General features: G+C 37.8%; 1 protein-coding gene across 8 annotated transcripts in view; it reads right to left on the bottom strand.

Annotated features, from left to right (window-relative positions):
• Nucleotides 1-16,515, bottom strand: part of rap1gapb (RAP1 GTPase activating protein b) — a 108,713-nt gene that overhangs the window by 3,249 nt on the left and 88,949 nt on the right. For 4 of the 8 annotated variants that reach the window (XM_028002312.1, XM_028002313.1, XM_028002314.1 and 1 more), the window contains 16 exons: nt 16,310-16,388; nt 16,172-16,225; nt 15,996-16,079; nt 15,804-15,904; nt 15,319-15,448; nt 8,947-9,102; nt 7,615-7,686; nt 7,436-7,522; nt 7,110-7,253; nt 5,077-5,208; nt 3,915-3,992; nt 3,036-3,145; nt 1,852-1,968; nt 1,620-1,749; nt 1,085-1,178; nt 585-691 (listed from right to left, as the gene is read on the bottom strand). In XM_028002312.1, coding sequence (XP_027858113.1) covers nt 585-691; nt 1,085-1,178; nt 1,620-1,749; nt 1,852-1,968; nt 3,036-3,145; nt 3,915-3,992; nt 5,077-5,208; nt 7,110-7,253; nt 7,436-7,522; nt 7,615-7,686; nt 8,947-9,102; nt 15,319-15,448; nt 15,804-15,904; nt 15,996-16,079; nt 16,172-16,225; nt 16,310-16,388 — 1,675 coding nt within the window. Of the gene's footprint in view, nt 1-2; nt 51-584; nt 692-1,084; nt 1,179-1,619; nt 1,750-1,851; nt 1,969-3,035; nt 3,146-3,914; nt 3,993-5,076; nt 5,209-7,109; nt 7,254-7,435; nt 7,523-7,614; nt 7,687-8,946; nt 9,103-15,318; nt 15,449-15,803; nt 15,905-15,995; nt 16,080-16,171; nt 16,226-16,309; nt 16,389-16,515 lie in introns of all 8 variants that reach the window. The other 4 variants (XM_028002309.1, XM_028002310.1, XM_028002311.1 and 1 more) reach the window with 4 other exon arrangements.

The raw sequence follows: 16,515 nt of genomic DNA, 5'->3' as shown, positions 1-16,515 counted from the left end.
ACCTTAAAATGGATGCCAGCATGGTGATCAGAAGACAGCAGCTAACAGTTCTGCAAATCAACACAAAATGTGAGCTGTGAAGCTGCATGGATCTCATGTTAGAATGTAGATATTTTAAAATCTACTTCACCTGCTTGATTTAAAAGGAAACCAACAATATTCTGCAGAGACATCCATGCTAACTTCCACTTGCTAACCCTACTAACAACAATAACAGCAGCACCCCTACTGGTGGGGAATATGTATCATGTGGATGAATGGTCATGAGATTTCACATGGAAGCATCATCTCTTTAAGCTGTAAAATATTGGACCAAACAAAATAGTTGCCAAAGACAAATATTGGCTGTAATGCAGCAATATGAAGGTGAGAAGATGAGCTTAATGGACAGCATATGAGCTTAACGTTTGTATTTCATCTGTATGTGATCCTTCCAGAGACTTTCTGAAGCTTAAGTTGGGAGTATAGGGTGTATCTAATGGAAATAATGACTTAAACAATACATGACTGAGCACATTTATCTCGCTGATGTGTGAAGCCATTACAATGTCATTTAGTGACTGATGTTCAGTAATTTCTCTCACCGACGACAGCTTCTGCTCCTGCTGGGGGCGCTCCGTCTTGGGCTGGCTGTCTGTCCCTTTTGGCTCCGACGTCTTCACCCCGTCTGCTTGCTGCTGAAGACGGGAAGCTGCTTGGAGGAAGGGGACAGATGTGTGGCTGTCATGAGTAATAAACTCAACCATACAATGCTGCCAGCTGTTCAAGCTGGAAACAAAAAGAGATTTGAGAAAATGCAAAGGATTCATAGGACAGAGTTAGCCACTAAACATGTGGAGTGGAATACTGACTAGCTTTGTGCTGCTAAACCTTAGTCATTTAAGCAGCTCTCTAAGTTACATCAGATGAAGGGAACGCCTGTGCTCAACTGCGCTTTGACGTGATTTTCCCAGGAAACAGACAGCGTTCTTCTTTCTTTTGCCCAATGTAGATTCTCCCCTGATACATGACACAGTGTGTCTGATTCTTACACCTTCAGTCTATCTCTGGCCTGATAGTATGAGCCAACATCTTGCAAACTCACCTGAAAAACTTCCTTGGCTGCAGGAACTGTCCTCCGCGGCAGACCCATAAACAAACGAGTCTTTTTTTACTGGAGTAATACAAGACACACTTTCCTGTGAAAAGACGTACAATTAGATTTTTATACTTCTTTTTTTTTAAAACAAACAATAAATTTAAGAGATAGCTTCAACCAAACTATAGATTAACTCCAGGTATACATTTGGTTTAAAGCCTTTCTTCAATGCACATGGTTCAAAATAGAAGACCTGCATAAACACATTAATATGTATGACTGTGCAGTCCATTTTCATGCCCGTCATTATTAGGATGTGATGAAATCTATTGAGCCTTTTCATGCTCTTTGTTTTTACTGTGAAGGTAACAGCTGCTGATTTAAAACTCCGTTATTTCCCCCCACAGTAAATATTAAACAACAGTTAATGGAGGCAGTATAATCAGGGGAGAGATTCAAGCGTCTTTGTTTTCCCAGAGTGACTTTAATAATGTATGCACTTTCATAATGTGTTTATCAGTGTGCCTGCGTCTATACCCACCAGTCCAGTTTCATATTCCTCCTCGGCCTCGTGCTCCTCCACAACGCTGGCGAAGCTGCTGGCGTTGGAGGAAGAGCGAGACAAGTCCTGAGCCTCGGGGATGGAAGGCGCTCTGCAACACATCGCCAAGCTACACACCTGGGTTACTTTGATCATATTAACACCTGTCTCTTTTCACATATTTCACAAGCCTTCCCGTGTGTGTAACCTTAGCACGAAAGGAGATGGTCACCTGTTCTTTGTGGCTGCAAACTCTGGAGAACTGTGGGCGGAGGAGTTGCCTGATTTGTTTTCTTGTGACAAGTGGCTGGAGTCTGGAGTTTTCTGTGTGTTGGGAGAGACCTCTCGGCTGATGCAAAGAGGGGAAAATCAGGCGATGAAAACAAGCAAATTGGTTTAAGTTCTCCACAGATATAAAGAATGGAGTATTCTTGTAAAAATATGGGTTTTAAAACCAATAAAGTGCCTCTTACTACAACTGATAAACTATGCTCATAAAAATCTACAAATGAACTGCTACATTGAACTTTATTTGATTACAAAATGTAGCTTTGTTCAAATTTGCTAGTAGAATAGCAACAAATACAGTGCCTTGCAAAGAAAATTTACCTCCTGAACCTTTTCACATTTTATTGAGCTACAACTACAAATCTCAATGTATTTATTGGGATTTCAGGGGATATACTAACACAAAGTGAAGTGGAAGAAAAATTATTTTCAAAATGCCTAAAAGCCAAGATTTGAAAACATGTGGTGTAAATTTGTATTCAGGCCTAGTTACTTTCCCACCTCTAAATAAAATCCAGTGCCAACAACGGCCAACAGAGGTCATCTAATTAGTACTCTGTCCAGTTTGTGTAATTTAGTCTCAGTCCAAATGCAACAGTTTTCTGAAGGCCTCAGAAGTTTGTTAGAGAACATTAGTGAGGAAATAGCATCAGAAAGACCAATGATCTCAAAAGACAGAGACACAGTTGTGGGGAAGTTGAAATATTCCAATATTCCAACAGTTTTACCAAAAATGTAGGTGTTAAAATAATCTTCCATTGAAAATTCACTTTTTTTTTATATAGAGGTTTATGTCAAAAAAGAAAGTATTTTACAACCAAAAGACAAAAGTATTGACTCAGCAAAACTGAATACAAATACACACCACACTTTTCAGATCTTTATTTGTAAGAATTGTGAAAACCATGTGTTACCATCTTTCACTTCAAACTTCTGCACTAAGATTGTGACTGTCATGTAAGAAAATATGAAAAAAATGTGGGTCTATCAGTCCTTTTGTAAGGTACTACAAACCATTGAGTGTCCAGCAAGAATTTGAATCTGAGAAATGAATTAATTAGTTGTCCTTCCTTCCATCTGTTGCAACAATGTTCTGTCCTCACTACCCACTCCCTGCTGTACTCTCACCTCCTCTCTTGGACCTCCTGGATGTTCTCGATGCCAATGGCACTGCTGCGGCGCGAGCTAAAAGGTCCAGACTTTTTTCTGGTTGGGCTTTTCCCAGGAATAATCAGTGACTAACAGGGTGCAAGAAAAACAAAATAGTAAGAGACATTTTGGGAGAAGTCATTGGTCCAAAGAACTCATCATACTGTGTGTACTGTAGAACATATTGCAATTCTGTACTGTAGTGTAATTGAAGCAAATAAAATGCATCTACATGTATAAAATATTCTGCTGACAATTTATGATCTGATGGTGATAAATGTTCATAGAGTATTGTTTTAAAAAAACACACCAGGATTCAGACAACTGTGTTTAGAAGTAGTACTTCTTTCTAACTTGTTTAAAATCTACATAAGTACATAAGAACACTTTCTTGTTCGGAATTATGCCCTTTCAATAGTGATATGTTGTCAATTTCGTAAGTATTAAAGTACAATATCCAAGCAAAACAACCCAAAAGCAGGAACAAAATTGTATATTTGTTCTATCTGACTTCAGACACAAAGTTACAAATAAGGAAATTTAGAGACATTCAGGCTTCAAGCTTTGAGATAAAGCATCAAACAGCAAAAACAAAACTTCCTTCCCTCATGTCATTATTCATACGTTCATCAGTCAAATCATTAAACACATCCGTTTTTACTACATGAATGAATGACTTAAATGAAATTGAAACGTGATTACAAATCACTACATGTAATATTAACAGCACCTCCCACAGCAACATAAACTAAAACACATTCTAATCTAAGCAACACAGGAATATCTAATTGTTCCAGAAGAGAACACATTAGAAATGCAAACAAATATGATAAACAGTAAGAGAGAAAATGCAAGAACCTCTTCTATTGTTCCTATCCCTATGGCACTGCCTCGGCGTCCATATTTACTGGGACTTTTCCCCGTGACAAGCAATGACTGAGCCACACAAGACGGGGCAAAGGGAAGCAGAGAGGGAGAAAAAGGGGGAGATAAAAGATGGAAGAAGCAAGAGAGAGAAAGAAAAGAAAGAACACATCATAAGATCTCATGCGCAGAGCACAAAGAATTTTAACAGCAGGGAGCAAAACGGCTTTAAAAGGAGCTTGAAGCATAACTTAAAAAGCAAACACGAGGAAAAGGAAATAGTGAAACGCTTCACAGGGTTAAGGAAGTTTGAGGTCAAACATAGAAGTGCACAGCAGGGGGATCAGCACAGCAGGCATGCTGGCAGGTACTGCCCTAAAGGATACAAGTTTGTTTACTGATGCATTAAGACGGGGAGAAAGGGACAACTAGGGCTGACATTCCAAACAGGTACTATAACATCAAAAAGCTTTTCATAAATGGGGCAAAAGAAATTCCCCAAAATTTTAATATACAACATTGAAAGGAGACACAAACAGGGCAAGGTGCTCTTGACGTTTATAAGGGCCATGCATATTCTCTAGCCACACATCCACAAAGTTGCATCAAGTGTTTGCAATGAAGAGACACTCATTGTGAAAGCATAGCAACAAGGGAGGGAGTCTGGGTAATCATACAGCTGCTAGTCTAAGTTCACTTCGAACCCTGAAAGAGGGACTCAAAAACAATCACTTCCATTATTCCAAAATAGGCACTGTTTTCCCTAGCTAAAAGCCTGCCAATTTATGCTGCAACAACACTTCTTCGAAAAGAGGACAATGAATGCATAAAATCCTGTTTTATGTTTTTTTCCCCCTCTCCCCTAAACAGTAAATCAGGATTAACACAAACACCATGAGTCATAAATGGAAAGAGTCAATTAGTGAAAGATGAGTACAAACCAAGAGTGATTATAAAATGTCAGAAATAAAAGTAAGTGCTCTGGTGTTAAGAACATACAGATGTGGTGCCAGTAGAAATACTCTTCTGCTGCTGCTGCTTTTGAGTTGAGACCCTTCTGAACACGTGTTTATCCCCTGTGCTGTGAAAACACCATGTCCCGAATGTGAGGTGTGTGCTCAGATGAGCATCATGTCAACCAAAATGAGCTACTTACAATCCCTGGAGTTTTGGGGCTCTCTGCGGGATTATGGGTAAAGCTGCCACTGTGACTAGTGGAGACTGTGTGTGACTTCTTGTTACTGAGACCCATGGCGTCCAGTGACTGGCTTCTGCTGCGGATGACCCGCTGCAGAGAGAACGAGGAGATATCCATAATCAGTGGATCCACCTTCATATCTCTATAAAGGGAATTTATACCGTATTGGTATCCCTTCTAAATATGTATAAAAGCCCTAACAGATAATTTTTTTTTATGTAGGAAAAGCTCATTCTGGAAAAATTAAGTATCTCCGAATACAAGGTGATCAGATTGTCTTGGAGTTTTAAATTTATAACTTTCTGTTACTCTGGGGTGTACATATGATATGACAGAGAGATCTCAACAGAGATCAGACAGAGATGATCTTAGACAGTCATCAAAATGGGGAAGACAAGAGAACATGCCATTCAAATAGAGCATAAGAATCAGCTGATGTTCATAAGTAATAAGTACAGCTGCATATTCTTATGACTTATGACATATGAAGTCATAAGTCAGTTCAGGCAAAGCAAACTTGCCTGAACTCGCCCAAATCTTGAATCATTGTGATATTATAAAACAAAGCAAAGCAAAAAAAAATATTAAAAATAAAAACAAAAATCTGGAGCTGCAAACCACCAGTGGTTTCCTGGAACCAGAGCTGCAAACCAGTTGTTTGGAGCTTGCTAAACACTACTGGGACTTAAACTGGAATGATCTGGAGGAAGAAGTATCATGATGTTGGGCAATTTCTCTTCTTTCTCAAAGGCAAAGAGAACATTTCAATAAAAACCGGGTGGCAGAAAACTGAAAATGGACCATCACTGGTTTGGTGCAGGATATTGATCAAAAACAGACGTAATTCCATTAGAAAACCTCACATAAATGGTTTAAATTTTTCCACTGCAATCTTTTTATATTAGTTTTTGGCTAATTAATTTATTATATTTTATTCATGTCAGTTTGTTCTATTATTAATAAAACAGAGTTTATTAGATCTATTGCTAGATGTGATTAAATATAAATATTATGAGGTGCTTACGGAAATGTAGTTTTAATAACAAGTGTGTGTGTAATATGTGTTGTGTATGCAGGACTGCTTCTTAACGTTTATTGGTAGTGTAGATCAATGGACAACAGGAAGAAAGTAAACTAAGGGTATGCTGCTTAAGAAAATGGTGCTTAAGATGAAGATACATCTTCATTAAAATTATCTATTACCAGCTGAACGTAGATGAGTCTGAAACATGAAGATGACTAAGACAAGGACTGCAAAAATTAAGAGACAGCAGGACAATGCAATCTACCCAGCTGTACCACAACAGAGACGAAGAAGAGTGGAAAATCTTTACAGATGTAACTTGCAGAAGTGGCAAAGACAAAGAGACAGCAAGTTAGTATTTGGCAACTTGGCAATAGAAGGGCAAGAGCACATTTAAGGTAGTCTATAATAAAGGTTGAAGAAAAACTGGTGGACAGAAATACTGAGAGCAGCTTCATTAAAAGTTGAAGAAAAAAAAGGTTAACTGAAGAAAAACATTAATGGAACGCTGCCCGTGGGGAAATGTGCAAATTGCATCATAAGCTGCATAATGAAGGGTCATTAAATTGTTCATCAGCTATCACAATTCCTGCTGCCATGCCTTAGTAGCTGGGTGTCGCTTCACCACAGTGAAGTGATGGAGAACTCTCAGTCAGAGCAAAGTGCCTTTCATACACAAGAGGACACTCCGCAGCCTCCAAAGCCACAACGCCATGTGAAAACCCACTGAGTTCAGCAGTCACAGCCAAGTGAGGACAGCAAAGGACTGGTCCTTTGAGATACTGCACATTTTCTATGCTTTGTTTCCTCATGTGTGAATACCCAGAATCCCAGCCAAGAGAAAGGAGAGGACAAAAAGAAAAAGAAAAACATCCGAAAAGTTTTTCCACTCATCACCACTCTTGCCCATGCATGTGCAGTTGCAGATAACCAGTGCATCTAATCAATAAATAAAATAATGCTGTACCTTAAAGGACTCGAAGAAGCCACCCCCTCCACCTCCACCTCCGTTCTCCAGCTTATCTTCATCCCCACCCAGACCCATCATGGACTGGCTGTTAATGTGCAGCTCCTCATACAGTGTTTCCAGCAGGGCCGAACGTGTTCGCTCCTGTCAACAAACAAATCCACTATCCTTTCAGTGACAGTAAATCTACAAATTCACTTTGGAAGGCCGATGAAGCCATTAGGTTGCAGATAGATGCAAACAGTTGGATGCTAGATTGTAGCAGCATGAATAAACTTATATAAAATGGAAAAAAATGGCAATGTTTTCTGAAGTATGCCTCTCACCTCCAGCTTTGCAAACTTCTCAGCCTTGTAGCAAGCGTACTCTGCATTGATAAGCTTTGTGAAGAGGAACTCGTGGAATTCAGGGCCCTGAGGATGAAAAATACAGAACATTTGGAGAGGAATAAATGAAGGTATATGGCGTCTCCCTGGGAAACAGATGTGTTTGTTTGGTTGCTGACCTTTCTGAAGATGGCAGGGTCAGGTAGAGCAGGTCCAAAGAAAGGTACATCATCTCTAGCTGTGACTGACACCTGAGCAAAAAAACAAAAACAAAGAGAAAAGAGTTTCTGAATGGTGATGTCATTTATTGGTCAAGATTTTTTTTAAGAGGTGAAAAAAAATCCAAACAAACCTGAGTCTATGTGAAAAAGTAATTCTAGGCCATGATCTTGTTAACTCATGAATTAACTTTGATTAATCAAATTATCTTTGCTTCATAGGCCACACCGAGGCCTGATTACTGCCCAACCATTAAAATCAAGAAAAACCCTAAAAAGAACCTGACCTGTCTGACAACATGAATTAGGCTAGAAGAAAAGAAAAGAAAACACATCTAAAGAAATTTAAGAACAAAATAGCATGCTATTAACATGTATGAGTTTGGAAAGTGTCACAAAAATAAATTCTAATGTTTTAATACTCCAGTGAACCACAGTGAGAGACATTATCCACAAATGGAGAAAATATGCACACATGCTAAAACTGCTTCTCAATTTTACTAAGAATCATTCAGGAAATCACAAACCCCCACATCCCCCAAAAAACATACAGGTAATAACATTCTGCAGGTCACTGTTGCCTCAGTTAAGGTCAATATCAATAAGAAAAAACTCAGCAAAAATTAGTTGGGAGAGTTTCAAGGTAAATACTTCTGCTGACCGAACAAAACCTCCCACAAATATCTATCTCAGATTTACAGAAATCACGCTGACGATTCTGCAGACCTTTGGAGTTGAAATTTATTGACCAAAGAGACAAAAGGGTAAAGGTCTCATTTGGAAACTGATATTTACATAGTAATTACTGTGAGTATTGTTAATTTTTAAAAGTTATGTAGCTTTATGTTATTAAAGCTAATGTTTAATCAGTAATAATTTTATAACAAATTTATGTCAGATCATGATTTCTTGGTTAATGATAAGTTGTCATAACAAAGACATTTTGAATAATGTCAACTTTGTATTAAAAGTGTCATGATTTACCGAATGACACTTTATGACAACAGTGATAAATATTCATGAAGAATTACTCATGTTCATGACAGGTGTTATATCATGTTTATGACGGTGTCAATACAGTCTTATTCACAACCCGTCAAATAAAGTGTTACTAAAAATTAACCATTTCTGTCATCACTCTAAATAATGACGTCAAAACATTATGGTACTTTAAGAGATAACACTAGTAATTAGGATTCAGCCCTCTAAGCAAACTTCAACTGGATCTAAAATGTGTTTATCAGATAACCATGAAAATTTTATAATAGAAAACTGTCAATCTGTGAAACAAACCTTGTATGTAACATTGTCTGAGCATGCGTTCTCCACCTGCACCACAACATACGCATGCAAGAAGTTGGATTGGATCATGTCCGGTACAAAGGGAGTGTTTTCTTCCTGGAACACGATGGCCACAATGTCGTTGCCTATGTGCCTCTTCCTCTGCAGCTGAAGGAGGGAGACACAAATACAGAAAGTTAATAAACTTAAAAATCTACGATAACCAGCCCTAGCACTGAAAATACAGTTGTGTTAGAGAATCCTTGCCAGAACCTGCACTCAAAGATTGCCTGAAGAGGAATTTGTTCGGGTCCCAAAAGAGTAGAGTAATCCTTGTGACATAAAATCCTCTCTAAGAGATCAGTTCAGTTTTACAGCCTAACATATTGTAACTCTCCCATCTCATGTTTGGGTGACATATATTACAAAAAGAATGAAGTATGAACGGTACTGGAAAATATATACATGATATACTGTAGTTACTACAGCTACATTCCCATTTTTGATCCTTAAATATGTTTGCTAGGCATATACATCACAGAAATATATTATTTGGAATAGCAGAGAAGGTAATGTCAAACAAAGAGTGGGTGGTAGCCACACAAATGACTGTAGTACTGCATTTCCCTTGTTGCCAAAAAGCTTCAAGTTGCCAAAAGGACACTTGTGCACTTGGAGGACACAGTACCCCTCCTGAAGTATAACTCTTTCATGCAGGCAATCTACTTTAAGAAAAAAAATCTGCCACTGCTAAACAAGAGGGACAGATTCTTTTTGTGCTGAAATATGAATGCATGCTGTCACCTTACTGCCTTTTGCAAGGTATTCTAACTTAGTTACATACATCAATATCTAAGGAGATGACTTCATCTCTTTCTATCTAAAATTTATGTAGATTTCACTTTGCAGTGTCAAATTAGTTCTTGTTCCAGATATTTTTTTCTACATCAGATGGCAGAATGCAAGTTATGAGTGCAGATCAGAATGTATATATGTACCATAATAAAATTCTTATCAAGAATATTGCTACCCAAATCAATCAGATGTGTCAGAAAGAAGTGACAGCAGATTCTGCTAACAGATACAGAAAGAGGGGAATTCAAAAATATGCCAAGCACATTTTTTGACCATTCATGCTCTGACACTCCATAGGAGACAGTAGCCTTCCATCATTTATAGAGCTATTTAACAATATAATACAACTGTTAAATGAAGCTGCATCACATACTCTCACCTCCAACTTTATTAAATACACCTGTCCAATTCCTTATGCCGAAAATGAGAGAATCTGTCAGATTGCAGCAAGTCATTGCACCTAGATGTGTTGAAATGGTTCAAATGCACCGTTTGAACTTGCAGAAGTTCAAACGGTGCATGAGCATGACTTAGAAACACAGATTTAAATGATTTTGAACATTGCATGCTGGTTGGTGCAAGACTTGCTGTTCTGAGTGTTTCAGAAACTGTAGATCTGCTGGGAATTTTATGCACAGTTCTCTCTCTTATGGCTCATGCATTCATCCTGCCAGCAGATTAAGATGCTAGTGGTGTAATGGTGGAGAGAATATTTTCTTGGCCTGCTTTGGGCCCATTATTACCAGTTGAAAAGAGCATTGTTGAAAATTTATAGCCTGGTATACCCATACATCTCGATTCAAATGGCCTCCTCAGTCACCAGATCTTAATCTAATAAAGTACCTTGGGATGGTTAAAACAGGACATTCACAACACGGATGAGCTTCTGACAAATCTTTTACAACTGGATCAGGCTGTCAAGGCAATTTGTTGCAACAAAATCTCTGAGGAATACCTTGTGGTATTGCTGAATCAACACCACAAGGAATTAACAGTTTTAAAATGGAGTCCAACATGGTACTAGCGAGGTGTACCTAATAAAGTGGCTTGTAAATTTAGATTAAAAACAGTGTCTGTAATATTAATGTGCCCTTGAAAAATGTCTCACAAGAAGACCAGTTGTATATCCAGCCTAACAGAGCCAATATTTACTCTGTAATTAAGAGATGATGATGGCATTTGCTTTTCCAGAAACAGTTCACTTGTTTTATAGCCTCTTCTTGTTATAGCCAACCTGTTTGTCATGCTGTGAACAATCAACCATCTGGCTCTAAACCTGGGAGGTTTCCACGATGTGCTGGAGCCATGGCAGACAGGCATAAGCCAGAAATGAATTCTCACTAACAGTGTCTCAGAACTAAATAAAATGTTCAGACTAAATATTTGGTAAAAATCACACTGACTTCAAAGTGAAAGAGGCAGAATTCTTCTCAGGCATTTTTAAAAATGGTTTAAAGCTGTATTCTATATAAATCCTTATAATATTTAAAATAATTTTTATTTATTAGACTTCAGAAAATATTAAGATAATTAAGTAATATTAAGACTATTATTTTCACAGGTATAGTGAAAACTGCATAAAAACTTTAATAATAGACACATTACAGAACCTAGATCTCTGGCAGTAGAAGTCATAACGGTTTCAACAGTTTTAATTATTTATTGATAGATACTGGTGATACATTTCTAAGACAATATGAAAGACTGAATATTAGAGAACACATTATATGTAAATTCAGACAACCAGGTTGCTGCTGCATCCCTTTATAGTTGACATTTTTAGTAGTTCCTCTAATACACACTTTCCAAACTCAGACAGCTTATTCTCTCCATGCAGATTTACTGCCAGGCCAGATCATCACTTTGGATAAAGTCAGCCTATTTTCCTTCCAGAATAATGGCTTTGGTTTTAAGTGTGCTCCCTGCCTCCTTTTTCCTGTTCCCTGATGAATCATCCCATGTGGGCGGTGTTTGTGTCCTCTGTTTGTCTCCATGTCTTGGCTTTATGAACCAACTGCGCAGGGTTACTTTGGTAACAAAGTTCAAACCACTCATGGCACTAAAGAGCTTCTGAGAACAAATGCAGCACTTTACAAAAACAATAGCAGAGAGATGAGAGTCTGCAGCCAGAAACCAACAGAGCAAGAATTTCAATGCAGGAAGGAAGAACTGCGGTGTCATTTCTCGACAACAATAACAGGAAAAACTAAAAAAAACATTTCCATTGCATTTTATTAAGCAACTTTATCACCTATAAGATTTTTGTAATTTTCTTCATATTTTCAGGCAAAACTTGAGAAGATAAAAGTCTCTGCTATTTTTTTAAATGTATGAATATGATATTTAGTTGCAATACAGTATAAGCAAATGAGATACATTGTGTTAATTAGGGAAACTTGGCAGGATTTAGCTGCACCTGTGTACAGAACCTTCTCAGTCATTAAAATAAATTATGGTTAACAGAGCAAACTGTTTATTTTCTAAAACTCAATAAGAGCTGTTGACATTTCATGGTCTACAACTTCCATATTCCAGATAAAAGTGTCTGAAACATTATAGCGATGAGCACAGCTTTCCTGTAAAAAAACCCCCAACTAATTTTAGGTGTAGTTTCTCAACTATATAACATATTAAGATAGTTCTTTTTTTCTGGCAATTTTGAATCTAACGTATTTAATCAAAATAAAATGTACCCTTCCAAAACCAAATCCATGTTCATGTCCCTCCTGCGACATCACAGAGGAACCAGCTGGGCTTTTTTAAAGAGGAAAGGGATCAAATATAAATTATATATTGAAATATCTTCAATGATAATTTTAAGTGAAGTTGCTAGAAAAATATTTTTTTCTGGTTAATGTACTCTATGGGGATGATTTTCCAGTTTCAGTGATGATTTCTGTAGAACTGCATCACTGTCAAAAATTACAAATCACTGACACTGACTGACAGGAGTAAATATGTGTAGACACCAAAAGATAAGAAAAAAAATGTATCTGAAATGCTAACAGATTTTTCACAGTTAAACTTCTAAAGGAGATCAAAAGGCAAGTTATGAGCAATAATTTTCCTGGAGCTGGTAACTCCAGGACTGAAGCAGCATCAGATGGGGTCTCAGTAAAACCCATTCTGTCACAGTGATTACACTTTATAGCCTCACTGTCATTCAACTTTTGGATGCATCCTTGCTGCAACACATCTGGATCAAAAGGCTGAATTATCAGGTTTTGGAAAGGCCTCATCATTAACCATGTGTTTGATCCAGGTGCATTGGAGCAGGGATGCATCCAAAAGTTGCAGGACTGTCTCACTCAAGGTCTAGAGTTGCTTATAGCTTATTTAGTCACTAACTGCAAAAAAAGGTGCAACTGTAGCAAATTTTAAAGGGCTTTTGCAAACTCATGCATTCTATCACTTCTGAGACAAGAGAAGAAATAGTTCTGATCAGGATTAAAAGCCACTGTTCCCATGATAATGTCACTGTGACTACACTGTGACGGTGTATTATAATAACTTCAGAGTCAGAGGAAGTTTGAAACATTTAATGAATAAAGTGTGAGCATCACACTAAAGCACACCCAAACAGCTGCGGCTGTCAGTGCATCATTAAAGATCTGTTTATGATTCACCAGAGGCTGTGGCTCTTTTTGTTTGTGTCTCGGAACATAAATTGGTTAAAACTGTAAATTAATGGGGCGTGCCGTGGTGGCGTACTGGTTAGCCCAACCCGTATTTGGAGGCCTTCAGTCCTCAACGCGGCCGTCGTGGGTTCGACTCCTGGACCCGACAACATTTGCCGCATGTCTTCCCCCCTCTCCTTCCCCGTTTCCTGTCAGCCTACTATCATATAAGGGACACTAGAGCCCACAAAAGACCCCCTGGAGGGGTAAAAAAAACAAAAAAACACTGTACATTAATATGTTGAATGAAGGATATACTTTCGCTTTTGCCAAAGACAGCTACAAATAATGCTGATGACTTGAATAGAAAGTGAAAGATGAACAGAAAGTTTTCCGAAGACTATTTTGAAACTGATACAACTGAATCATAATGTTGTAAAGAGATTAATAAAACAAAACTTTTCCTCCACGTCACTCCATCCTGAAGAGTGTGGTAAATGAAAACATATTACCTTATTACAAGAGCCTTTTCCTGGGGTGATTTTTAGTTTCTTTTAACCCCAGGAAATTCAAGAAAAATGCACAGGGGGAAAACTACCCAATTACTGAAAGCGGTTCATAAGTGGAAACTCTTTATGAACCACGGGCACATTAGGGTGTTTCCACTTCCTCCTGCCTTAATAACAGTTTTTTTAACTACAGTATGACCAAATTATAAGTCAAGTTTTATGATATTCAAACTTTTGGTGCAAGCTCTGAGGTGAAATACTGGAAAACATTCAAATCAGGAAGAATATGTCTATTTTGGCACAGTTTGGAGAGTTTCCATATTTTAGAGATGATGATGGTGTGCAGACCACAGCGGCTGTGGGAGTCCTTCTAAAGTAGGGCACAGTTTCTTTTCCAGTTGCTTTCTTGAATCCCTTTTTATTCATCTACGATCTGGGGCTCTGCAATTATTTTTGTCACTGCTGTGGATCAGAAGGGGGTTGTTCACAAACTGGAAAGTTAGTGGTTCTGTCAACAGAAGACACCAATTTGCCTTGTCCAAGTGCTAAGATAATATAATGAACACAAAATAAACCCTCAACTACCACTAGAAAAAAAAACCCAGCACAGTTTATTTTCATTTTTCTTTTGAGGGTCTGAAATTTCCCTATTGCAGCCTCCGTCTAGTAGGTGTGTGTAAAGTACACTCTTACTGATTCTTTGAAAATTAACTGGGTAATTGTCAGCCAGGTGCTGCTAATCAAAGGCACTCAGTCAAGTAATTAGCAGTAAGTGTGAGCACATCTATAAGGCAGAAGCCTGTGTAGTTTGCTGATAAGGAGTACTTAAGTTTCTGTTTACAAAATGGCAGAAAGGGAAGACACCAGCAATGATATGAGAAATGAAATTGTTGCTATCAATGTGAAAAAGGCTATAAGGCTGCCTAAAAATGACTGCAGTGCATACCTACCAAAATGCCCTTGAGGCCAATCAATATCAAGTGTTTATGAAGTCTGTTTATCTTATTTTTATTTTCACTATACAGGACTTATTTTGTTTTGTAGCTGATTTGATCTGGGTTTCAAACTTCTTCAACAAAAAGTTAAAGAAATCTGGAAATCTCTAAAATGGTTTCAAAACTATTCCAGCAAAACTTTAATGTAATTTTCTTCCTCGATTTCTCACAATAAATTAAAAGAGATAGACTTCCTAAAATGGTAGATCTGTCAATATTTTTACTGGTTTTTTTTTTTCTAATCATGAAAAGCCTAGAATAAACACAAGAAAAAAAGATCAATCTTGTTTACATTAGTTGAAACTAAGCTCGCAACCCCGACCAGATCAACAGGAAAACTTCACAAATCAAAACCAGAAAGACTTGAAAACACTACAACACTCATGAGTAACTGGAATTTGTCTATACCTGCTGTGAGTCTCCTTCCGTATAAGGCAGTTTGGTGGACACATGAAACATAATCTCCTTATTATGGAAATTTGTGTAAACTGATTCCATCCCCGTCTGCCCGTGAGTGACATCAAGTCCACCTCGAAAACTGGAGAAGCAAAAGAGAAGTATGGGAATCAAACATAATAGAGAAAAAGATGGAGGAGGAAGAACATTTGGAGTAAAAGGATAAAAATGCGGGGACAGAAGATGCTGACAGTGGAATGTAATTTTATCATAGCTCTTGATCTATGATGATCACTCAATTAATGAAGGGAACTCCATCTTCCTACTTAGCTTACAATCTCGGCAACTCAATCTTTTTTGATTTTTTTTCTCTAGCTCTTGAAAGAAATATTTGATAAGCCACTGACTGACTGATAGTCTCCCTTTTACAGACATGAGGTAGAGTATTCTACTAAAAATTTAAAGTGTTTAAAGAAATTAACTGAAAGATGTCAAACCCTTTAAAGTCATGAAGCTCAATCTTTGTCCCCAAAAACTCCAGAAACTCAATGAAGGCTGGACTTTCTTCCATGTTCCCAAACAACTCCTCCTCTGATGTCTGCAAACAGCAGGCAGAAAACATTTTCCAGGAGTTTGACATGTGAGTCTGAAAGCAAAGATTAGCTGAAGTATCTCTGAAATGCACTCACCTGGCCAAACCTTTGATAAATTACTCCAAACTTGAAGTTGTTGCTGATTACATGCTCATCAAAGGTGACAATGAGTCTTGAAGCCTGGGGATGAAAAAATGGGGAGTTCTTCATGTCACGTCATGATGATTACGAGTTGATGGATGACATGGAAAAGGAGGAAAAAATACAGCTACCTTTGGATAGAGGACAGGGTAAAACCTATCCACGTTTACCTCTTCACAAACAAGCTGCAAAATAATAGAAACAACAATGTGCTTCATCCATTTTGAATACAACTTAATTACTAATTCAGTATGATTGTGATTACCTACCTTTGCCATCTGAACCACATTGGGAAACTCAGTAAGGCAGGAAATGGGTATCACATCATGATAGGTTTTGTATTTTGTGCTGAAAGGTAAACAGCAGTGCAGGAGTTTAGGAAAATGGAAGGAGTTAAACAAACTCCTTATGGGTGAAAAGAAATGTTCACCCATAAAAAGCCACCAAGAAATTATTACATGCAAATGTCAAGACA

The sequence above is a fragment of the Xiphophorus couchianus genome, chromosome 20, assembly GCF_001444195.1.
Source record: "Xiphophorus couchianus chromosome 20, X_couchianus-1.0, whole genome shotgun sequence".
Taxonomy (NCBI): Eukaryota; Metazoa; Chordata; class Actinopteri; order Cyprinodontiformes; family Poeciliidae; genus Xiphophorus; species Xiphophorus couchianus.
This window is presented reverse-complemented; position numbering and strand designations above follow the sequence as displayed.